At 36.7% G+C, this 26,342-nt stretch overlaps 1 protein-coding gene across 2 annotated transcripts; it reads right to left on the reverse strand.

Moving 5' to 3' along the window:
- Positions 1–351: 351 nt before the first annotated feature.
- On the reverse strand, positions 352–26,331 carry SLCO4C1 (solute carrier organic anion transporter family member 4C1). Of its 2 annotated transcripts, none has more exons than XM_048932288.1 (13): positions 25,874–26,331; positions 20,269–20,532; positions 14,202–14,396; positions 11,688–11,784; positions 11,269–11,390; positions 10,308–10,423; positions 9,869–10,013; positions 8,007–8,202; positions 7,230–7,320; positions 5,212–5,399; positions 3,446–3,510; positions 2,371–2,508; positions 352–1,245 (listed from the first exon to the last, which is right to left on the reverse strand). In XM_048932288.1, the coding sequence occupies exons 1-13, from the start codon at positions 26,103–26,105 to the stop codon at positions 1,121–1,123; spliced, it is 1,974 nt and encodes a 657-aa protein (XP_048788245.1). In that variant the 5' UTR covers positions 26,106–26,331; the 3' UTR covers positions 352–1,120. The 2 variants fall into 2 exon arrangements, with proteins under 2 accessions (XP_048788245.1, XP_048788244.1); XM_048932287.1 differs by having other exon boundaries at positions 353–1,245; positions 7,230–7,383; positions 25,874–26,330.
- Positions 26,332–26,342: the final 11 nt, after the last annotated feature.

Genomic DNA, 26,342 nt, shown 5'->3' on the forward strand with positions numbered 1-26,342 from the left:
AAAAAGAAAAAAAGAAAAAATCTACAATGTCTTCTTGAGTTGTTTATTTACCATCTTCATGCTTCAAAAGCTGCATGTAGATACTCTGATTAAATATTACTTTGCTTCAGTGCTTCTTTAAAATTTTTTTAGTAGACTCAGTGTGTCCATGTAACCAGAGAAAACAGGTATACATAGCTACATAAAACTGCATCATCAGCACAAAAGAAAGTTGGCTTATATTAACTAAAATAAGCACATTAACTTGTTCATTGAAAAATTTCAGCAAATATTGAATAATTTCAGTAGTGGGCAATGAAATTTAATATTTGATACCAGTGGCTAAGTCTCAGCTGGTGCACTAAGCAAGAACACAGTAAGAATAGTGCACAGTAAACAAAGAGGAATAATTGAAGATACGTTTTTCTACTTTTGCTACTTGCATACCTATTTTCTGCCATTTTTCAGCATTTCTTTGAGTTCAGAAGTCTAGGACTCAGTCACATAGAAATAAGATGCATACAGAGAAGTTGTAAGAAAATAGATTTTATTTTCACAGTTTTATAGAAAAAAATGTTAACTATGCCTAAAGAAAGGAGCTTAACAGCATCTTTCTGTACAGATTTCAAATAGAAACTAAGGCACTTAAATAACATTTTGCTGTCACAAATGCATCTACCTATAACAATTTACAGTTTTCTACAAATACTAGCAAGTGAGTGTACACCATTAAGGTAACATGTAAAACTATTTAAAACATGTCCTTACTTGCACATACCCTGGCATATCTACACTCAAAACTTGTACCTAACATACTAGTTCAGAAAGTGTGCACAATGAAATAATCCCCATTTTAAACAGTGACAGTTCCCTTCAATGAACCAGGTTCCACATATGTGGCTCACAGTCAGCCAATCCAGTTCATGTTATCTTTTGCCTTTTTTTTTTTGATTGGGTGGGTGGGGGAGGAGAGAGGGGGAAAGGGAGACAAGGTGAGGGCCTGGGGGATAACAGAGATTGGAATATTCTACCACATTTTATTCAAGTTATAAATGAGACTAGAAATTTAAGGGTCTTTTTTAAATGTACACAGTGAAGCTTACTCTTAATCTGTTTTGAAAGTCACTGATTTGCTCAAAATTTATGCATGTATAGCAGATACCATTTCTGAATCCTTCTGTGGCAGAACTGGCCTTGGCCGTGGAGGTTTATACAAAAACACTGCCATGATCACAAAGATGATCGTGATGATTTTGCAAGCAGCACCTAAATGCAGAGAATAGAAGAGTCTTTGTTGCAGTCATCTTTGATGGTGAGACGAGTATTTCAGCCATTTACAGTTTCACACAGTGAAACACACTGTCAGATGTTAAACATATTGAAATTCATAATATCAATTAAAAATATGCTTTAGATTAACTCAAAGGGCAAGTAAACTTCCAACTGACTTTAGAGAGCTTATCTGCCTTCTGGTTCTTGCCTGCATCAGCAGCTATTACTATTACTTCAGTTCTATATTTCCTCACCCCATTCTAGCCTGAAGTGCAAGTCTTCCTTACTTCTTTCTTCACTACTGTTCCTTATTGCATCAGTACTCTTTGCCACAAACTAGAAGTGACTATGACAAGTACTCTCCCTCATCTACCTTGAAAAAAGTCATTCAATTTACCCAAAGGTACTGAGTGGTGTTTGTCTTACACATGATCATGTTCTACCACTGAAATACATCCACATCCAAAAGATTCCAAAATTTGATGATGTGACTCTTCATTTTTCAGCTTGAAGATTAGTACTAGCAATTCAGTTTATACACCATAAGTATTACAACCACTAGAAGGTATTACAACTGCATTTTAAGAAAATCACAGCCTGCCTTCCCTCCTCCAGATGTGCATTTCACACACACAGAACTAACAGCCTGTTAAAGAACTTGGGAAAATTTTTTGCTACTATTCAGAGACACTTAACTGAATTCTTAAGTTAACTGAGTGAAAAGAACCAGAGTATGACAGAAGTACAGAAGTCCTTTAGACCTTAAGCTATCAGCAGACCACAACAGATAAGACTGAAATGTGTGCCAATCCCTCAGAATTCAGAAGAGCAAAATTATTGTGTGTTATTGTTTTCTCTTCTAGGCTATTCTTAAGAGTAACTCAATGGAGTCTTGCATCTTCTCCTCCAGTATTTTGCTTTTTATTATTTGGGAAAAACAAAGTTTATTGTTATTGCTGCTGTTGTTTTAACTGTTAATTAAAAAAAACAAAAAACAAAAAACAAAAAACAAAAAACAACAGTTCAAGGCTGTTTTAAAAAACCCCCACCTAGTAGTCAAGGTAGCTAACATCAATACATCAATTACCTTGTACATGTATTTAGTATGAAGTCACTTACTCATGCTCATCAAAAGATACGCCATTTTTTCATTGTCATAAACCCAGCAGGCTCCTTTAGTTTTACATTCATCAACATCCCACAGAGAGCAACTCTTATCTATTGCAAAGCCAAACAAAATTGGTCCAGGAACAGTACCTAAACAACAACAACATGGCAACATATTAACATTGTTAAAGGGTTTCTACAACACTTAGCATCCTATTTAATTTCTACCTGTGATTATGTTTATTTTTGTTACACTTTATCAGTAGAATGACCTGGATTGTTGGAGTTTCATTATGTTCACCAAAATAACACTCACACTGACAGACAACTGATCTCAAAAAGTAAATTATGTAAAAGTATTACATAATTATATACAAACCTAGCCAGTAACTAAGCCTTGACTCAGCCTTGTATTATCTATGCCATTTAAAGCATCCAAGACAAAAATAAGACCTTGAAATTAGCAATTCAGAGAATATCTACATTTAGTGTAATTTTTTTTAACTGAAGTTGATTCACCTATCCAGCTATCTTTATTTAGAGTTTTAGTGATTTTCCACATAAAAACTGAATAATTAGCAATTTATGTGTAATTTTACAATTTCAGACATTCAAAAGTTTTTGAAAGGGAAAGCAATATTCCATCTGTCCCCTTTAAAAATACAATTGCATATGCAGCAGTAACGTTACTGGTTAAGACCGTCACCTTCCTGTGACTGTAAACTTCATGTGCTAGACACATGATACTGTTTTCCATAGCATAGCTTCTTAGCAGGATCTCAACTTTAAGAATACAACTTCCTCCAGCACTGGGGGAGGTGACAGAGGGTACCTTTTGCAGGAAGAATGATAGTTACCTACATTTTATTCCTGCCTGTGACAGCAGGAAGAGCTAACATGAATGTGCATAATCTATTCAAGGAATTTGAGTTCTGATAGCACTTGCCTTCTAACAAGTGTATTTCCTAAGCCAGTAAGATACTACTACAAGACCCTCTGGAAGTTTCTTAATGCATCATTAAGTTTAGAAAACAGTCTTAGAGAAGCAACTTGTTCAGAGACAGGAGTTTCAGCAAGAGTTTTATACCTAGTAGTCGTAGAAACACTGACTGCACTCCAAGAGCAAATGAGCGCTGCTTATCTGGCACACATCTGTAAATAAAATTACAAGAAAACAACTTCTTAACTGATTCTTTTCCCAGCTATTTCTCCTCACTGGATATGCTTTATCTGAATATATTATTTTAGCCTGCTGACTGCACACAATTTTAGAAATCCAGCACAAAACAAATAACTAAAGAACTTTAATACATGTTTCCACAAAAGAATAGAAGCAACTCCTATGGGTTATCAAGGAATTGTATATTAAACTATGTTTAGCAGTAAGTAAAAATCTAACTTACTAGCAGCACTTTGATATATTGTTGAACATTTTTTCCACCAGACAACAACCAAGGATTAAAGGACAATGCTAGAATGCTATCCTGAGCAACTATTCTTGAAAAAGCAATGTGCAAAGTGCAACCTACTCTATGTCATTTATGTGATTTTGTTTCTGTAGTGTATTCTTTACTCAACCTGTACTAAGTATACTGTAGTGCTTCATCCAAGATGAGCAGTGAAAGCCATCTGTTAGGATTCTCCTACCCACAAAGACAATTGGAGGTAGGAGAACAAGCAGTCTTCTATGGTGCAAGTGTTTACTTCTAGCACTAGAATACTGTCATAAACACACAGGTTTGCATTTCAAGTGTACAGAATAGGCTTGCTGGAGAGATACATATCAAAATATTCTGCAGTAATTTAACTCACATTGAGCACTTCAAATTAGTTCTTGATCATTGGAACTGCTCTATAGTACTCAAGAACTGAGTAACAGTTTCAATTTAAGAGTTTAAAGATTCCAAATTCAAAATGTTATTACTCAGAATCACCTAAATAAAATTGTCAATTCAGTTCTGAAGATTGGGCAGCATTTCACACTTGTATGACCACAGACTAACATGACACACTCTTAAGCCCAGGTGGACACCACCCCTGAAAAGAGTCTATTTCAAACTACAGCAATGATACAGCAGTATCATTGCCCATCTCCACTATCCAGAAAGTTGGCAAAAAAAACCCAACACATTTAACAGCCACCACACCTTGCCTTCTCCTCAAGTACCATGGGTAAAAATGCATATATATCTACACCACAAATATTTTTTTTTCCCCTCAGAAATACAAGTCAAATTTCAACATCAAGTTAAAGACCTCTACCTTCACATATACACATTGAAAGAACAATAAATCAAGCTTTTATGCAAGACAGCCAAGACAACAAGTATCAGACACATACACGCTGCCACATTTCATATTAACTACCTCAGAATCCCAATATAACAAAATTAATATGATAGCAAAGGTAGTCTACGGTTCCTACAGCCAAAATTGAATTTAGCAATAGGAATTAAATAGATATTGACTGATTGTTGTTTTCTTAGGAAGACTTGAAGTCCTGGAACTAACCATACACAGAGCAGTTGAATGTTTTCCCCATCCAAAAACATGGCAAATTTATTCCTTGCTTTTTGACCAGAGGTCAAATGAATGCTCCCATGAAATAGTGAGCTTTGCTTCTACTTTTTCTGCAAGTAGAAAAGATTATTTTTACTGATTCAAACATTATCTACTTAACTACAATGAACAACTATCTCTCCTTCAAGTACTGCCTGCTAAGTGCACAAAATACCACAACAGAAAATCCTTTGCACATACGATTGAATCCATATTACAGACTAAAATGAATTAAAGGGTTTCACTGATCTCAGTTCTCACTTACATGTTTTCTCTAATGCCCAAAAAGCATACCTGAGAACGGCCACAGTAGACGGAGTAACAGCCATAAACGTAAAAACAACAGCAAAAAAGAAATAGATCAGAAATAAAGGTAAATATTTGCATCGTGTTGAACATTTCCCAGATATAGCTTCAAAGAGAAAGTCTTCTGAAACGTTTTCTCTCTTCAGCTTCCCAATACACGAACAGTTGTAGTAAGTCTAAAAATAATTTATAAAACAAATTAAGTAGACATCATTCTAATACGGTAGGTATTGTGCATTTGCATCCAAGTGAATTAAAAAAAAAAAACTTGACTTCAAGTGTGGGAAGTAGTCTACTTCCTTCTGACCATATGACCACGTAACCCCAATTTTTTTAAATTGATTCAGCAGAATTTGACTGATCCAATGACCACCTGACCAGTACTCAAAACAGTCAACCTCTATTTTGTGTGCAGAAAGTTCCGAGGTACAAACATAAAAAGCTTAAAATAAAGATATTCTAGAGTCAGAGACACAGATACTCAGTACACTATATTATAAACAGACATCAGCAGAATAAACCTTGGAAAGCTACCTTTCATACTTAAATCCTACTGCAAATCTTTGAAGATTTTTTTTTTTAAACACATTATTTGGAAAATAAGTTGGTTTCACACAAATCATTTCTTAAAAAAAAAAAAAAAAAAAAAGCCAAGAAACAAAAAACAACACCATTAAAGGTTTCAGGGGCTGGGTGAAATGCTCCTTTCTTTCCAACTAGTTCTTTCAAAAGTTTCATGTCTGAAGAAAGTATATCCAAAAGCTACAGATCTCTCACAGCACAATATATCTAACATGTTTCTCAAAAGATGTTTTCACTAAATTAACTACTGGTAGCTGCTCCCTTGCTTATTAACCAAAGCTGCTGATTATTTCCAAAAGCTCAAAAATCTTACTCTAAGCAATTTTAACTACAAAATTGCTGTTGCTTAAATGAGGTTCATTCTTTAGATTCAAAGCTACTTATGTCATTATTTCCTCCAGTTTATCTTCAAGCTTAGGTAATACAAATTCAGTTTCAACCACAGCAGAACAACTGAGATAAACGCAGGAGCCCACATACTTTACATGAGCTGTCAGCAAGCCCCATATCACATGGCTTTATGCTTTTTGCTATAAGCAAACTGGTTTTCACAGTAGGCTGTACTTGACAGGAAAAGAAATGAAGGCTTCCCTTTTTCAAGACTACTCCTGAAGACTTAAACAGGACAGAAGTGATGTTGGGCTGCTTTTTTAAGGATATGATCAAACTGAATAGTTTTAAGCTCTTCATTTAAATCCACTCTAGTTTGTTTTCAAGAGAAAAATAACAAAGTCTGAACTTTCCACTGGGAAAAAAAAAAAAAAAAAAACCACAACCAAAAAAAAACACCACACACACAAAACAAAACAGTCAAATCAGATATAAGAAGTCTCCAGCCAATCTGTTCAACTTGCCTACCTTTAAGGCTTTTCTTCCTACACTCCCACAGCCCTGCTCAAGTGTTTGTTATGCTAGCAGAAACAAGGAGAAAAGAGTCTCCCCTGCTGAACTAATCAGCCACTTTCATAACTTCCTAACATTCACGGTAGAGGAAAATTACTTTCCAGGGTGTGACTTTCCAGGTTTGCAAACACACAGAAGCATACTGCCATGCATATAATAAACATTATATTACTCTTTAAGATACTACATAAGAATTGTAACTTAATGTCAAGGCAGCTGCTGATTTCTACTATTGTGATCAACTCAATATATCAAACCTGGATTTGCTTTGAATTTTCAGCAGTAAAAGGCCTAGTGGAAGTAACATCTGCAATGAGACACTAAGAAAATGAGAAACATATCAGCATTCACCCTACTTACAAGCGTATGTGCTTCCAATTCACGTAAGATTTTCCCGTAGTAAACATCACTTTAGTGATACTTATTTGCTATCATACTGATGGGAGAACACTTGCCACATAGAACATATTTTGTATGAAAAACAAACAGGCTAAGTCAACAACTTGCATACTATAAAGCACCTTTTTCTTGTTACTAAGATTAGACGATGTACATCCTGCAAAACACGGAGAAAAGTACTGGACTTCATCTCTGCCGCAAACAGGGTAGTATCTGGAAGTGGAGCATCTGCAGTTAGCATTGCATGGTGCTGTTAAGTTATGTAGCGTGCCTGTTCTGAAATAATAATAGTTTTAAACTAATTATAAGCAGCAGACATGTAGATAAGTAATACACTATTCATAGAAGAACAAATCTCGATTAGTCCAAAGACTAATTCATGCTCATAAATAACTCATACTCAAAAACAAAGCAATTTCTAGTAAATATAGAATAAAAGAGAATTACTCCTGGAGATGTAAGTAGTTTTTTTTTTGTTATTACTGCCACAGATTTTTTCAATTTAGAAACAAAGAAAGATAAAGATTTGTATCTCAACCCAGTTCCTCTTCTTTTCTCCCTCCCACATACATGTACACTTGAAGTTCTTTAATTTATAGTTTCAAGAAAAAATGCAGCAAGATTAAAATTCAGTAACATAATACTACATCTAGAACAGCACCCTCCCACCATCCCCAGACAAGCAGACTTGTCTACTCAGAGCACTTAAAAGTTGCATACATATCATTGTTTTCTTATTCATCTATTACACAGATCCCAAGAACAACGTCTTGAGTTTAATAAAACAGTTCTGTTTTCATACATCAAGGTAAAATTATGACTTTAAGATTCTGTACTCTAATGTAGTTTTCTTAGTTTAAACAAACACCAGCACCAAAAATGCATCAAAATATATTTACCCATTATATGTTTCAAAAACACCAGCAAAAGGCTCATTCCCACATTTAGCAACTAAAAAGACTGTGTTTAACAGAAAGGCAACTGAACAAGTGCCTATGATGAACTTGATTATGTTTTTGCAATCCATTTTGTACTTGGATACCAAGATGCCACTTATGACTTGGCCTATTGCTGCTGCCGGAACTAATACAAGCCCTAGAGGAAAACAAGAAAGCAGCAATTATACAGAAGTGCAACACATAGTAAGTGAAGTAATTTAGAGAGCAATTTCATGTTATGTAAGAAAAAAAAAAATCGTAACAGTTATGGGTTGCATCTTAAGGTGTAGAGTAAGAAATGTAATAGTTTCTGTGAAAGCAATTTATCCTGTCTTTATATTACCTGTAGTCTTTCCAGAAGATCAAATTCACAGTGTAATCTTTAGACATACAAAATTGAAGCTCAACAAAGCAAACCAAGATTACTTAAGGGTACTTAATTCTGGGCAGAAAACTCTGAACACTACCAATCTGCTTTTTGAAAATACTACTCCATGGTTTCTCAGTATTTTTTCTCATCTATATTCTTTGTTCCAAATTCGTGCTATGAACTTTTTAAACAACAGAACATAGTTATACAGAAGACAGCAAAAGATACAACAAAGCATCTACAGAAACTAAAAACTAAAGTTCTCAGAGACCAAAGTTGGCCAGTTTTGCTCTCAATCTATACGGATTTATCCCTACACACTATTGGAACTTCAGAAAGATAACTGAAAGCTTAAATATAGCTAAACCCCAGTAAAACAGAGTTCTAAGGCACAACTTGAACTGACAAGGGATATTTAGAGACCTGAGATACAGCTGCAGAGCTGTACAGGCACATATGCACATAGAGAAAGGCTCAAAGTATAACACTCAAGACTAGGTTGCTCTTAGTTCAGGTAAGTCTAGCTTTCAACATGACCGTGGACATTTCTTCAAAATTCTACATCTAATTAACACTACAAATATCAAACTCAAAGTAAAATAGACTAGAACAGGAAAAATTAGTTTTCTCCCTCCACTGCTGACAACAGTTTAACAATTCAGCATATATTCCAATGCATTTCTGCTGGAAACTTACAGATAACATTGCTCTGAAGCAAAGATGACTAAATAATAATAGCAGTAGCTATTTAGTATTACCCAGAGGACTAAGTCATTGAGACTTAGTGGAGAAAGAGCACTTCAACTACCATATGCTTGCACCAGTAGCTGGAGTAATTTAGCAAGATGTTCCAGAAATACAAAGCTGGCCATAATGCAAGTACCTCTTGGCCTACCTGCCTTGATCTTGTTGCTATCCTTGGAAGATGACTACAGACTTACTCACGTGATCCTAACTAGTGCAGCTTTTCCATCACTTACCACATTGATTTCTACAATACTAGCTTTTCAAAGCCCTTCTTTTTCTACCTATTACTTCTGCCTATCAGGTAACAAAAATAAGAGGGACCACAGCTTCATGCTCCTTTAGCCGATTTTAAACAAAGAAAATTAAATGCCATTCATCAAAAATAGAGGAATAAATTAAAGTGTCACTAGCATACAAATTTTTCATTCCACTTTGAAAGTTACTATTAGTTTACTGAACATACAGACAACTCAGATTTTCACCATTGGCAAATTAAAAACTTGGGTTTTAATTCAGATAGGCATAAAGAGCTTAAAAGATTTTTCTGCTGTAAGAACCCAATTTTAGCTGTTTTCAAACAAATAACTTCTCAAAAATCTCAGAAAATACAAGACTATATTAGCTCCCAGCTGTAACCTAGTAAATATGTTAAAGATTTAAAAAAGAAACAAACAATAAAAAGCAAAACAAAAAAAAACCTCATTACCTCCAAGAGTTGCTGAAAAACTTGATGTCATTCCAAACTGATTTTCTATAAACTTTGGTAGGAATGTGGCAAAGCCAGTGGCAACTAAAGCTTCTGAGGTGCTGGCTAGTATTAGACTCATAAGCACAGGATTCTTCAACAAAATCTGTGGAGAAAAGTTTGTGTAATTTCCAGAGTGTTATTTCATCATTGCACCATGTAAACAAGATGCCACTTTATTTTCAAGCAGATACTTTCATGCAGAACTTCACTAATACGCTGCTCATGTTAGCAGTCAAAAACATCAGCAAAACATAATATGCTTTATTTCTCAGTGACTCTTAAAACTTCTGCCACAGCACTTTGAAGATGAAGTTACCTCAGAAAACGTTCATTTAACACCTGAAAAGAGTCTTATTCTCAGAACATATCAGTTGTATTAAGTTCTATATTTTCTTACCAGGAGAGCAATAGGAAAGTCTTTAAAATTTTTTCCAATATTCTTTGTTTCAACAAGTGCCTCACTTCCATCATTATGGGTTTCAGAGACTTTTTCTGCCTGTATTTTTGCTGTTCCTACAGCAAAAAAGGCATATTTATTAATAAAGAAGATGTTGAATAACAGTGCTCAAAACAAAGTAGAAAGAAATACTACAATAAACGTTTCCTTTCTACCATAAGACTAATTGAGTATTTCTATTGACTTGGAGCCAGAGAATATCAACAATTTATTGCTGTGGGAAAATTTTAATTAAAGGCCTCATTCTTCCCTTTGATAACGTTGGCTGTAATAAGATATTAGCAATTACATCTTAAGAATTCTAGATTCTTAGTCCATTCACTGTTTTCATAATCCTCACGTTCTGCCTGGTTCACTACTTCATTGTTCCTTTCTTTTAGATCTTTCTCTTAGATAGATGCTCTTCCAAGCAACTACCTGCCTCAGCAGAAAATGTATTAAAACCTTCTTTTTAAGACTCCTCTGCAATACTTGAATTCATATTCTACCCATAGCTATAATGCAGTAGTCAAAGACAACAATGCAAGAGTTAAGCTAGTAGATTTCCTTATGATTTTTGGTGATAAGCAAACATCTTTACTTAAATGCAGTCCTGTGAGCACCTAGTTGAAAGCATCTTTCAGATTCTGACTGTCAGTTCCCATATTCTACCTGTTTCCAGTCCTGCTCTACTTTCCACTAGTACTTGAAAGATCCTTCCTCTGGCTAATTCCCCATGTTTTAAAGGCTAAATAGTAATAAATACCTTTTTATTTCAATAAGGCTTGGGCTACTACATAATTAACTGAGAATCAGAGGAATCAGCCTCTGAGTCCAGCACTCTAGAGATAGAAAGAGATCTCCTTTACAAAGCAGCTCTCATTCCCATTTAAGAAAAAAAAAAAAAAAAAAAAAAAATTACCCGGCAAGTATTTCGGAAAGCATGAAAATGGTATTATCAGAGACCAAATTGCAAAAAAGCATACAAGGAATCCTATCCACCATGCTCCAAGCCAGCGTGGATCATCTTGGTCCATCTGTGTACTGGAAAAATAATTTGGGAAAAACTGATGAAATCATGTCACTGATTTCAGATGTCAGTGAGATAGAAAATTTTTTCTAAAAGTAGATGAGACAGAAGGTCCTTGAATGTTGTCACTTTGTTATTTATGTGCATTAAAATTTGTTGTTTACATGTTAAAATACGAAGTACACTCATGATCAGTATTTTCAAACACAAAAAAAAAAACCAAACCATTTCCCTTCCTCATGTGGAGAAGATTTGAAGATTTTAATAAGTATTATTAGCAATGAAAATAGGAACTAGAAGACTCATCTTGCCTTTCTGGGATCTTGATATCAATATAAATATTAAGTAGCTGTCCTCCTAAGACATAGCCAATAGCAGGCCCAAGCAATGACATGGCATAGCCAATTCCTGGAAGAGAAAATACATCACATTTTTAAGCCTCCTTTTCAGGAAATTCCTTAAGTCAACTTCAGACCAAGTGGTTTCTTAATTCAACCTCTTCTTTCAGTATCATTGCTTCAGGTACAGTATGCAGAAGAAAAAGTTTGTACCTTTACCTCCACACAGAAATTTGCAGCACTCATTAAAGCTACATCTCTGAGGTTTAACATACCAAGACACACACTTCACTTGCACTGTTTACATACATTGTTAGATTACCTTTAGCACATCCTGTCCTGCAATCATAAACAACCTCTCATAAAAGTTTCTTAATTGCAATTATTACAAGCATCAGTTGTTAGAAGCATATGCATGCTGTCTTTACAAACCTACATACTTTGATCTTCAATTGAATGCAGTTTGTTTTTGTTTTTGTTTTGGTTTTGGTTTTTTTTTTGTTTGTTTTTTTGTTTTTTTGGTTTTTTTTAAAGAATCGACAAGATTACAGTGCAGGCTTCCATTAAAAGTTTCTGACAGGAGAAATATCTGCCACTTGAGTTTGTGGAGAACTTGCTTCAATTTCCTGATGTAATTCTAATAATATAAAGCCATGGATTTTAATTACTCCTGGCAGTTAGGTGAAAAACACTAAAGCTGCAGCTGTAACTATGTGCTACAGAAAAGCAGTCTTAAGTCTATATTGCTTTTGTGTTAGTACAAGATTTTCTTGATGTCACAGCCTTTCTGGCCTATCAGATACTTCTGTGGCATATTAACACTGTTGGCAGAAGAACTCTACTACTAGTTGAAAGACTGCCTGCAAACTAGAGCTGTCAAAATAAGACATGCATTCCTGCTGCCAAAGCTCTGTGATTTTCATCCTCCCCTCCTGCCCCCCATGTTGAAGAACCTAGACTTCTAGGATGTTTCCAGATTGTCTGTTTTATGAGTATTATATGATTTCATTCTCTTAAGATAGCAAGAAGTAGTGGCAGGGGAGAGTGAAACAGAACACTGACACACCAGAAAGTTAGAATAAATATGCAGTCGATGAGTTCTAAGTTTACCTCTATTTTAGTTATAATGATAAGCTAATAGAAACACTCTACATTCACATTCATCCTATATAACTTCAAATTTCCATGATCCTTATTTCCTCCTACAAACTATTCAACCTAAATTATCATTTGGAACTTCTTAACAGTTCCCTGGCTTTAGATTTAAATATGTCTCTACTGAGCAACGTAAGAAGTCTTCACAAAATATCCCTATTTTCAAGAAGGAAGAAAACAACAGCTTATGAATTTACCAACTTTCAGACTAAGGTGCTAGCAGTTATTTATAGGCACTAAGAGCAACTTTAGGGTGGTCTGTTTTTTCCTTGCCTTGAACAAGCCTTCTTGTATCAAGCAATACCATATATTTTTAATCTTCAATACAATGTTATTAAGGTTAAAAAAGACTATATATTATAGGCTTAATGTAGCTACCTGTCCTCTCACTGTAATTCCCTCCAGTTGTTATTCTATCAAGTAGAATACACTATTCTGCTAAATTCAGCAGGTATCCAAAGACTGCAAATGAATCAGGTTTATTATACTGTCAATTACATTTTAAGCCTCTACACTAATCACATCTCTTGAGTTTTCAAGACGCTTCTTGATCCCTTAATCATACCAACAGTACTAACTTTGCTCTATTTATTTCACTATCCTCAGAAAATGTACAAGCCTTAACTCATAGTAAAGACAAACAAAATTAAGGGCTGCCTTGATTTAATATAAATATTTAACACTTGGTTGGCAGAAGATGAGGTGGCTTGTCTGGAACAATTAAGCAAGAAGGGTATGCAAGTAGATGATGACTTCAATGATTTCCCCCTAAGAGAAAAGATTAACACTACGAGTTTTTATTCTTTAGCTTTCTAAGAGCTTGATAGTAAATATAAATCTATTATCTGCATTACTAGGTAATCTCTTTACTTTCAAGTAAGGCAGGAATATATATCGGAAGTATGTTTAAGTGCCATATTTGGATGTGACTAGAAGACTGCACTGATCACACGATGCTCATAAGTGTCCCTGTATACATAGGGCTGCCCACTGTCAGTACAGAGCTAATAGGTATGGGTAAAGGACAGATACTAGCAGTAGACATCTTACCTGAACATATTGTTTATATGAAGGCTATATTAAGCCCTTTCAGTTACTGAGATGACGGAAGAGCAAGAGAGGGACACAAAGCAACCTCCTGGTAACCCTGCAAAAATACTACTGAAAAGACTTCATACTTACAGCAGTACTCTGCAAGTTATAAAACTACTTCATGCACATTAGCATACAATGATGAAAGATGAGCCTTAGGTCAATACATAAAACAATTCATTGGATATTGTAATCTGTGATCTTTCCAGACAATGTATTATAAATGGACTTAAAACTTACCTATATAAAGGGAAGATTTGTGCTTTGGAACACTATCATCAATAAAAGCTGTCCCCAAAGTATACAGAGGAGTTCCTCCAACTCCCAGCAGCAGCTGTCCCAGTATAAAGACATAGAGATAATTGGAAAGTGAAGACTTTGTCCTGGTACTGCAAGTGAAATTAGCAGAGCTTGTTCCTGAAATCTGACATGTATCTGAGGACATAAACAACAAAATTTTAAAAGCATACTACCTAGCTCATTACAACTGAAGAACTTGTATTTATTCTACATGTACATATTATACATGACATATGACAGTGCATATATTCTGCACTGTTGCACCCAGACTCCTATTCTAGTTTTCACACCTACTATACCCTATGCATGACTACACTAACCTTCAGTTACATTATATCCTCTTAAAGAAATATGATTACAGCAAACAAAAACAGGTTTTTTTTCCTTACCAATACAAAAATGTGGATGAAATAGCCTTATTAAAACACTTTGGCCTGAGGACCAAGTGTACGCAAAAAAAAAAAAAGTCAAATGGTATTCAACAGTTTAGGGAACACTGCTAGGAAACAGATATTTAAGTTTGGTTTTGTGCCATACAGTAGTTCTGAGGAGTGCTAGCAACAGCCTCCATTCTTAAGCAAAGAAACACAATGGCCTGAACAGCAAGAGGAAAGTCGGACTGCTGGAGAACAAAGTGCCACAGTCAGTTATAAATAAATAAATAAATAGATAAATAAATAAATAAACCCACCCTCACACACAGAAATCCCACAACACAAATCACCACAGGAAGGAAGTAGAGCAGAATGCATCTGCTGTGCTCCTGTATGCCTCTATGCAGAAAGGAAAAAAAAAAAAAAGAAAAGAAATGAAGACAGTATGTTTTTTCTTTCCCTTCCCCTTCCTATTACTGCACTTTCAGTAACAGACAATCCCAACTGACAAGATCAAAAGAAAAGCATGTTTCTTTCTTTCCAAGCTTCTCCACAGAAGAACATACAACCTCGAGGAAAATAATAAACCTGTCAATTTGGTGAAAACAAACCATCCTGAGAAAATATGAAAACAACCTCTGAATCAGGTAAGCTCACTGATGAATGCTTTGGGCTCACAAGACATAAAACAAGAAAAATCCTGCCACTCAGTTTTTTGTTTTGTTTTGTTTTTTAAAAAAAAAGAAGGCTGACCAACATTGTCATAAATGCATCATTGGCTTTTATCGTTTCCTTTCTAAAGAAGCAGCAGCTCCATACCTGTAGTAGAGTCATGTACCACATAACAGGTACATTAGTGCTATAGTATACAAAGTGGCCAATTCTGAATGATTAAAGGGGAGTTATTAGCATTTTAAATCTTTCCCAGTCAGGAACAAGCCTCATTTTAATGTTTCTTTGAAACCACATATGGTACGTTTTAGTATGAAGCACTTCCTACAGTTTTCTGCTAACATACATGTTTGTGTACAGCATGTAGAGAACACCTACAGTTACCATTTAACTCTAAATGCCAATTAGGCAAGTCTGAGTCGGCATTAACTTATTTAAGTTTTGTACTTTAAATAAGAGTACCTTGCTCTTACTACTTATCTGTACTTATCTGAAAATAAGTAATAAACTGTTTAAGAAAATTGCATGAATTTTATTAAGGTACTAGTCTAGCTTGAGATCCGTGGGATAGCTTCATGAAATAAGATTCCACAGGCTAATGGTCACCAAACTCTGACAGACTGCTTCTTCATGAACCCCTGTCCCCACACCAAGTGTGTTCTTCCACATCAATTTAGAAGCCTTATGCCATTGTGTTACTAACTGAGTATACCCTCTGTCAGTTTTCTGGCTTTTCAGCCAGTATAATTATTCTCATGCAAAGATGAAAATTTATCACACTTTTTGTTTTCAAATCATACAATTAAAACTCTATCTCTATGAAATTATGAGAATAATGTATACTTTAATACAATTATAATCTTTGTATTTGCATCATCCACTAGACTTACTGATTTTTAGCTAAGCAAATGTACATGCACTTACTGATTGCAGTCATAGACTTCATATTTCATTTCAAGAAAATTCTCCAAAGAGTATTCACTAATGAAACAATCTGTGATGAGATTAGTTTAATTCAGGGTCAAAATTGTCATCAAATGACAACTCACTGTCTTTACCTCAGAAAAATCAAATAATCCCCCTCTTCTACTAGTATAAGGTTTTGAACAGTCAAATAGCCTGGTAATGTGCCATAGGTTAATCTAACCTATATTAGTTCCACCATCTTATGATCGGTGTGGAAGAGAAAGCACTGGCTTTACATAATCAAAAAAGTCTAATCTGAGATAAGCCAAGCTCTGGGAGAAGTTTAGATGGGTAACTAACCACTTCTATCCAACTTTTCCTCTATAAAACTGCTCTTCTTTCTAAAAACCATTGGATTAGTATTTTGAAGGGCAGAACTGTTTTAATGACAATATTATCTAAAATGGTAATTATATATCTCCTTCCATTCTTTACTTTAATATGCCTATCTGAATACAAGTTATGTAAAGGGGAAGTATTCCCAAAGACTTAATGCTAGTGCAACATGCTAGCCAAGAAGGCAGAACTGCAACATGCTTTAGCAATTACATAAATTGAAAATAATACAGATCAAGACTAGCTTTACTCATATCTTACACTGGATGTGGCTGTTTTGTTTGTGTAGGATTTTTTTTTTTTAGTACATTAAAAAGTGAGATGTGGAGAAATAAAAGAACAGCTTAATTTCTGTTCCCTCTTAAGCTTAAAAATATCTGTCTGTCCTGTAGGTTTTGAATGGGGAAGATTGTTTTAAGGGAGATTCAGAATTCTGGGACAAATGCTTAGTTTCTGTGAACGGATGTTCTGTAACCCTGTAATATATAAGTGGTATAGAGAAATATACCAGATAGTGTGAAGAACAGCAGCTCTATCCATTATCTGACTTATCTGGTGGTCTGTTCAGAAACAAAAACCAACAGGAAATCCACAGGCATGCCAATGGTGAAGAAAGAAAACAGTCAAATTAGAGGCTGGCATCTCACATATTCTGCTCACCCCATAGCCCTCTTACATGTTTTAGATGTACCACAGTCTCCTTCATTATTTAATTTGTCCTCTGTATGTTCCAGGAAAAGAGATCAATTATTGCCATTCTGAAGAGATTCACTAGTTATCAGCCCCTAGTTGACTGGTCTACATTCAGAGTTTCCAGCACTACAGAGAACTGCGGAAAGGCGCTCAAGTCATTTCCATTTTTGTTAAATCACACCACATGCATTTAAACTTAAATAGTAGAAATGAAGGGTTTTGTGGAATAATTCAGGCTGCTGGAGTCATCTGGAAGTTGTTTAGTCCAGCCTCCCAGTCTAGTGTCAACACCGACACCAGATGAAACTGCTCAGAACTCAGCTCAGACGGGTTTTGAAAAGCCCTAGAAAGAGAGACTGTCCAGTAACCTCTTCCAATGCTTGATTATCCTCATAATGAGAGTCTTCCTTTTTCAAAGTGAGGATCTAAATTTTCCATTTGACATGAAAGTCATTTCAATAGGAATTGAGATAAACGTAAAAAATATATTGCTCATAACACCATTTCAACTGTGGTTTTTACAGCCCTCATACTGTGTCAGAGTAATCAAATAATTGCTGAATTATAAAAAACCCACTAGATGGAGCTCCTGACTCCAAATTTCAGAGCTAGATCAGAAGATTCTATGATGATTTAAAGATCCTAAACAAGGATCTTTAATAACAAAACAGATTATATCTACATCACAATTTTGAGTTTCAAGAATTTTTGGAGATCAGACAAGACAGAAGCGTTTGAGTTTTTGTATTCATAAAGAGACAGTCCACTGGTTAGCTATTCATTAAGTAAGACATTGATTTAACTATTTTTACACTGCAATAATATTTCCAGTGAAACAGTTCTGAGCAGGTAAACATGCTATGCTACAAAGAAGTACACAGATACCTCGTGGTAAAACAGTAATTACCAGGATGTCTACAGGACTTCAATTTCTAGATTAGGTAATAATTTTCCTGGCAGTCAATCAGTGTTATACTGAATTGTACTTTAAAGTCATACTATAGGTGAAGCTCACTGGATTTACAAATAGATGAACAGAAATAATCAAGTAAAAAAACTAGGTGGTGCTAAGTACCAAGCGGATGTTAACAAAAAAATAGACTGCAAAACTTTTAAGTTGCACTCATAAATTGAGTTCACTCCCAGTATGTGGTCTTTAAAATACTCATCCAAATGATAAGCAACAAGAAAGGTTTGGACTGTGTTTGGTACTATTAAGTTTTACAACTAAATGTGCAGCTAAGATACGTCATCATCAAAACAAGCTAAACCGGGCATCCAATGAAAACATGTACTCTGGTTAACTTCAATGTGAAAGGACGCTGTTGTACAGTACCTGTAAACTTGCTTTGAGTCTGCCATAATACACATTTCCTGAATTCTGCAGCCATTTATTTTTGATAGTGTTTTGTTTAAGTCAGCTTAAACCTGTTCACTGTCACAGCACAAGTATCTGCATTACAATAGTCAAAAAATTAAGTATGAATTCAGTTAGCTTTATAGGGCCATGAAGAAGAAAACACATGTGCCACTTGAAACTTTCTGCACAGATTCTGGATTTCAAAACTCAGCGTAGAACACAAACCCTAATAAAGTATTAACTCCTACAGCATCTTCACTGCCAGATGAAATGGCAGATGTACTGACAAAACAGGAACAGACGCAGATACTTATCAAAATTGCTAGTAAGGGAAAGAAACCAGTTGCAATAGTTTGCTATCTACCTTCAACACTCTTGTGCTGCCAGTATCTCACTGCGATAGAAAACAAAGCTACAAACAGGTCAGAACTTCCTTTAGATTAAGTTCAGCTTCCCTTACATACTAGAGAGATATAAGAGTAATAAATAGTAATTGCAAAGAAATGAGTATGTGGTATAGCCAGAAGCAAGTAACTCTTATAGCAGCAACAAGCTTAATGTGTAATCATCTGTTGAAACTTTTTCATTTGGCTCTATTAAGTTAAAAGCTAGATTAACTTTTGCCTCAGGCCTTCATTTATTCAATGGGGAACAGTAATTTACCAAAGTTATTTAACTAATAGTCAACATCTTGACAGCTTATGGAAGTGCATGGCATCTTGTGATTAACACTTGAAAAAATATAAACGAGTATCAGCAGCTGGAAGTCTGAGAACATTCCACCAGATTGCTTAATAGCTACTGAGTTTTTCAGTTAGCATGTTGATATACTTAGTCACTAAAGAAATTTGCTTAAGCAATGCAATAACAATTAAGATAACCGTGAAAAATTAAGTCACCCTTATTTTAAAATATCTGGATGTTTCCTTGTTGGTTACAGGTGTATCACCACACAGAAATACAAGCAGATGGCATTAAATACACAGCACTCAAAGTCTTGAGTTACGAGCAAAGCTCTGTAAGACATCAGAGTTGGATACTACCATGATTTCGATACTGCATGTTTCTTCTTTACTTAAAAAAAAAAAAAAAAAAAAAAAAAAAAAAAAAAAAAACCAACAACGTAAGTATAGTCAGCATTTTGGACAAACCCAGTAAAACTTCTTAATGAATTACTCAACATGCCTTTGCATACCTTTGATAATAGTTCAAAATCTAGCAGAACTGCAGTGTGTAGTGGCCTTTCAACAGACAGTAATTCTGACAGCTTTCCTTTGATGTTTATTCCACATCACTGACCTAACCTGCCTTCTTACTGATGAATAAATACCAGATCATTTTTTAGTCTAAGTGAATTTTGATTACACTCATCAATACAAATAAAAAAGCACTTTACTCAACCTCAGATCTATTCTGAAAAAGAAAGTTCAGTGTACCGAAACAGCTCGTGAACTCATGGATTTACTTTCACTACTAGGAAATACTACTTAATTTTTACAACTTCAACAAAGATTAACTAGGCTGCCCAAAGTAAGAGTTGCACCAAGTTGCTACAAAGAATAATGAAAAATAAAGCTACGTTTTCAGAACATAAGAATAAGCTTACCTTCAAGTTTAGCTCCATGGTGATATTTTCCACTACTGAAGTGCGGTAAGGAAAATACAAGTGAGCCCAATCCTAGCATAAAAGCTGAGAAAGCCAGCCATCGTGGTTTGTGCCCTCTTTCTCCAAAGAAAGATACAAACAGTGACAATACACAAAACGCAATGTCATAGCTTGCAGATATCAAGCCAGTAAGGGAGCTGTTCAACTCATAGCGCTTCTCAATTGTTGTGATACTGACGTTAATCAGGCCATTTACCACAACGCCTACAAGAAACAACAACAGAAATGTAATTAATAAAAAATTCTTAATTTGATGGGGTTGCAAGGACAAACTTACCATCATCTTCCACCACCAGAGGAAGACTAACACTGCACGGTTGTTATAACACTGCACGGAATCTATTCAATTTTGTTCTCTCCTGTGGGGAGAGATTTAACACTCAGCTACTCAGTACAGCAAAATGTCATACCCCATGGTCTGCTAATGTTATTAAGGTTCCAGATTCAGTTTGAGTTGCAAATTTCAAATAAAATGTATTTCAGTTTCAGGAAAATTAAAAAAATTAGTCAAGTTTCTGATTTGCACGAGGACACAAACTAAGACTGAACCAAGTTACTTAATACTAGACACATCTTTTAAATATGGACATCAAATAAATAGTATTTACTCCCTATCACCACAAAAGGAAGATACAAGGCCTTTGAACAGATATCTTTATCTATGAAGTTAAAAATATGTAAAACAATTTAAAGACACTGCAACTGTTTCAGAGCAACCAAAGTGATTTAACTGACAAAAATGTCTCTCATGCAGAAGTATGAGATGACCTGGAAAAACAAAGGCCTCACAAAAGCTGCTATGCCTAATGCAGTGGCAAAAATGAAACAAACAAACAAACAAACAAACAAACCCAGCCAAAAGTATAAGTTATGTTAGCCACAGTTTGCAGTGCAAGCTGGTTACAGGTACTAGCCTGAATTTCTTATCCTGCCACACATTCTGCTTCCATATGAGAAAGTAGTTAAATGCCCATACCTTTACTTTAATAGTCCCAAAATAACATTCTGATACTAATCAGATGAGCAACTATGCTTCATAATATTGTCAAATAACTACACCATAGTCTAAACTGTGCCTTTAATAAAACACTGAAGGAAAATGTTAGGAGGTCTTCAAATCGCAGTTGCAAATGAAATCAAAACATTGTGAGCACCTCTTACAGCACAAGCCCTACATTTATCCCTCCTATTTCTAAGAATTCAAACATGATTCTCTGCTGCCATTCCAGGAACAGCACGGGAGGACTAACACTGGGGATAGCAATGGATTTAAGACAGTTTTCAACAAGCACTGCACTATCAAGAGATGCAATTACACAAAGCTGAATTTCAACAGACCTTCTTAGAGTCCACAACATACTAAAAAAAAAAAAACACTGATTAACCAGCTGATTTTTTAATCAGTAGAATCCCTGCCATCACTTTACCTTTCAGCACAATCTTGATTATCTTACTATTGTCACTTCATTAAGGATAATAATTTCACCTACCACTCCAGGCACGATACTTAAATTCATATGAGATGAACAGCACTATTTAGGTGTGCCTCAATGTCATTTTTTAATTCTTCGGCAGCTTTATTCATTCTCTCCAGAGGAGCAGTGACCAAAGAACAATAGAAGCATGAAGGAATGAACAAACAAATACTCCTATTTGCAGAGCACTTTGAACACTTGCTGCAGCTTTAAAACATTCATATGAAGGAGGAGAGCTACTCCACAAGTTGATTACTGAATTAGAAGACACTGTTGCTTGCAGATTACCAGTTAACTTAAATTTACATCCGTTAAAAAAAAAAAACCTACAACGCAATTTTATTGGATAATTAGATTCATCTGTAAAATGCAGATGTGATGAATGGCAGTTTAACTTCTCCAATGCCATTATCTAGTCATTAACCACTAAAGCCTCTTCAGGAAAGAAGAGACCTAGTTGATCTCCACTTTATCTGAAAAATGAAGACATCTTAACACTTAAGTAGTAGTACAGAAATCATGTTTTAATTAATCTCATCCAAAACTTTACTGTCTTCCCACGTAAGTTAGAAGCTTGAGTACAGTGTGAAGTGATCCACAAAATCTAGATTAGTTATAAATGAATTTCATTTGCTCCAACAAAAAAGAAGGAAAGAAGTTCATTTTTTCTTTATCCGCTTACCAAAAAGTGCTTGGCAGGTATTCTACATATCACATATTTAAGGTGATGGTTTGCAAACATCAAGTTAAATTAAAATAAAAGGTCTTTCCAGTGACAAAACTAATGAGTGTATAAAGTACTAGTGCTATCTGGAGTGTTCAACCAGATTAGCCTGGAGCAGTCTCAAAGACCAGTTCCATTGATTTGTTGAAAAAAAACACTACTGACATAAGGAATAAACAAACTATCTGGCATTCAAAAAAGTGAGATAATTTTTACCTTGTTTTCTACTGTAAATATGAACTGCAGCATATCCAGTTACAGTATTACATGATGCAGTCATACATTTACGCAATTCAAGTGCCATACAGAAATCAGGTATTAGTCATGTAAGCATGTTCTGCGCAAAGAAGAGTTTTCTATACTGGAAATACAGGTTTTACCTGTACTTGAAACAAAAACTTCCAGAAATGAAGAGTTAAGTTTCAGCTCAAATCTTCCAAGAAGCTGAAACACAGGAAATCAGCTGCTACTAGGAGAAAGTAACCTACAAATACATCTCTTTGGTTAAGCACGCACTGCTGGAAACTACCTACCGTGTTTACTCCCTCTGTAAATGGAAGAGTGTTCACTATTCTTCAGCACACTAACAAATAAACTAGAGGTACATTAACACTAGGAAATCTTGTAGATATGTTTTATCATTCTCAGTGATTATTTCTATAATTTGGAGGATAAATGAAATACTTCAGATTCAAAGCAAGATAGTACTTTAACTTCAAAATCCTACATAGTTTGTGTTGCTATCTAGATCCTTCAACTGCAGCAGCAGAACATCTCTGCAAAGTGTCACATATTACACTAAATTTCTTGTCAGCAAATTCTCATTCTCTGTTTCTGAAGTGACAGTGTGAGCCCCCAGTGATCAATTCCCTTGTTGGCTTTTTTTTTTTTTTTTTTTCAGAAAAGTTCAGATAACATCTTTAAGAATACCACCACAGAGTCCATAGTTACCAAACCTACATCAGCTTTCAAAGTAAGTGAGCTCTGAACTATCATTAAGTCTCAAAATCTAGACTATATTAAACAAGTGTTCCTCTGAGGTCTGCCAAATCTCTAGTTAGATAACGAGACTAAGAAGCCTTAAGGAACACCACACAGCATTTTAAGAGATTAAGACATATGCTTTATGACTGAGAACAAACCCTAAGAGATAAATTCAAGTGATACTGAATTTTTCATTCAGCCAAGCAAACAAGCAGTCAGCTTGCTAATTTTAAGAAACACTGTTTTCACAAATTGAAGTGCTGGAAGAAGTCAAGATGCTCTTTAGTACATAATAAAACTCTGAAAACTTTTCAAAGACAATTTCAGGATGTTTTTAGTTTCCTACCCCTATTCTTCTAAAATCTTTAGCAATTCAGTTACCACAGCAGTTCATTCTGTAATAAATCATTCCGCCCCTCCCTTACTCTTTACTGTTTGAGAAAAAAAATTGAGCTATGGAGAGACAACTGTAACAATAACCACCTCCTGGCCTTCCCAACAACAGTGCAGCCATTCAAATACAGGCAAAGAAAAGCTGCTTCCACCTCAAATCCTCTAGATGCTTTTTTTTCTAACTCAAAACATGTATGCTAAGGAAAGAACAGGTTCAGAACAGGCTGAAATCAAATCCTGAAAAAGCCCTGAGAGACACTTGAGAGTTTTCCAATATATATATGGGCAACAGGCAGCTCTCTAGGTTTTAAGAGTCTCTAGCCCAGCCCTCCCAAGACCATCCTGGTTCCACACAGGAAAACTGACATTCAGGTCCTGTTTGCCTTCAGTACAGGCTACTCATTGTCTTGGCAAAGGATGGCCCAGGTGGCCAAGAGGGCCAACGGCATCCTGGCCTGCATTAGAAATAGTGTGACCAGCAGGAGCAGGGAGGTGATCATCCCCTGTACTCAGCACTGGTGAGGCCGCACCTCGAGTATTGTGTTCAGTTTTGGGCCCCTCACTGCAAGAAAGACATTGAGGCCCTGGAGCGTGTCCAGAGAAGGGCAACAAACCTGGTGAGGCGTCTGGAACACAGATCTTATGAGGAGCGGCTGAGGGGGCTGGGAATGTTCAGTCTGGAGAAGAGGAGGCTCAGGGGAGACCTCATTGCACTCTACAACTTCCTGAAGGGAGGTTGTGGTGCAAAAGGGTCTGGCCTCTTCTCCCAGGCAAATAGTAGAACCCGAGGAAATGGCCAGAAGTTATACCAGAGGAGGTTTAGGTTGGACATTAGGAGAAACTTCTTCTCTCAAAGGGTGGTCAGGCACTGGAATGGCTGCCCAGGGAGGTGGTGGAGTCGCCGTCCCTGGCAGTGTTCAAGAGGCGCCTGGATGAGGAGCTACGAGAGATGGTTTAGTAGCTTGTGGTACTAATAGGAATGGGAGGATGGTTGGACTAGATGATCTTGCAGGTCGTTTCCAACCTTGTGATTCTGTGATGCGCACACATGTGCAACACAGTTGAATTTTAAGGCAGTTGTTTATGGCTTTTTGGTTTGTTTGTTTTTTTCCCCCTGGGAGACACAGCCTTCTCTTCTAGCTATTCCAATAAAGTTCAAGGTATAGTCTGTAGTATATGAATCCAGTGAAGATCCAGATGAGGATCTCAGCTTTCCTGTCCTCAGGTTTACACATTTGGTATGCCAACACTACTCTTTTCCCTCAGCTATCATTCCAACTTGCTAAGCCTAAGGCTCACTGAGGTCCCAACAGGTCTTGTTACCAAATACAAAAAGGATGGACAAGAATACAATACCTGGAACTCCACCTTCCCCAAAATCCAAGCTGCTGGTTGGATGACAGACTGACTGGGATCCACAGAACAAAACCTGATTTTTGAAAGCCATCCTACTCACCCAAAGTCCCACATTGCCATGCCAAGAGATTTTATTAATTAGAAGGCAGGTAACAAAGTGCACAGGTAGTGCGCTCCAGTTTTATCTATCAGTGTATGCAAGTAATTTGTTACCTTTCAGCCTGTTAAGAACATCACTTCCCTGTGAATGACTGGGAAGATATACAGCAGTCAAGAGCTGATAGGGTCAAGGGAGTCAGTGGTGCTCAGAGGCCACCGGGGAGGAAGAAAAAAAAAAAAAAAAAAGAAAGAAAGAAAGAAAGAAAGAAAGAAAGAAAGAAAGAACAGAAAGAAAGAAAAAGAATAAAGAATAGAGTCAGGTACGATGACTAATACTGTAGGGTCAGCTTCCCCATCCAGCCCTCGGTGTTCTCATCCCCACCGCTCAGCATCACGATCGGACCCCGGCACCTCGGGGGGCTGATGGTGATCTGATGGTGATGTACCGCCTCTACCGCCGATCCGGGGAAGGGAAACACCTGAGGGCAGCAGGAGGCTCGGCGGGACGGGTTACCTTGGAAGATGGCCAGCAGGCTGTAGGCAACCAGGTAGCCCTCCGGGGTGTTGCAGAACTGCAGAGCCTTAGGGGTGCAGCGGCCCCAGCCGCAGGGCCCCTCCTCAGTCTCCTGCGCCGGCGGAGCATCGGCAGCGGCACCTGCCCCGGCGGGGCTCGCACGGCGCCGACCGCCGAAGTCAGGGGTAGGGGGTTCGAACGCCGGGTTCTCGATACCGTCGTCGCCCTTCATCGCACCGCAGCCACCCGCCCGGGGCGGCAACGCTCCCCTAAATACCGGCAGGGCGGCCCGCCCTGCCGTGGGCAGGTAGCGGCACCTTCCCCTCCTCCCGAGGCGGAGGGCCGCGCCCTACCCTGTCCTGCCCGAGCCGCTTCGGGCCGTGCCCCGGACTCACTGCCGCCCCCCAGAGCCCCGTGTCGGCCGTTACCGCCTCCCAGCCGGGATCTGCCCAACGGCCGCTGCCAGCCG

This window comes from Lagopus muta, chromosome Z (assembly GCF_023343835.1).
Source record: "Lagopus muta isolate bLagMut1 chromosome Z, bLagMut1 primary, whole genome shotgun sequence".
In the NCBI taxonomy this organism is placed as follows: Eukaryota; Metazoa; Chordata; class Aves; order Galliformes; family Phasianidae; genus Lagopus; species Lagopus muta.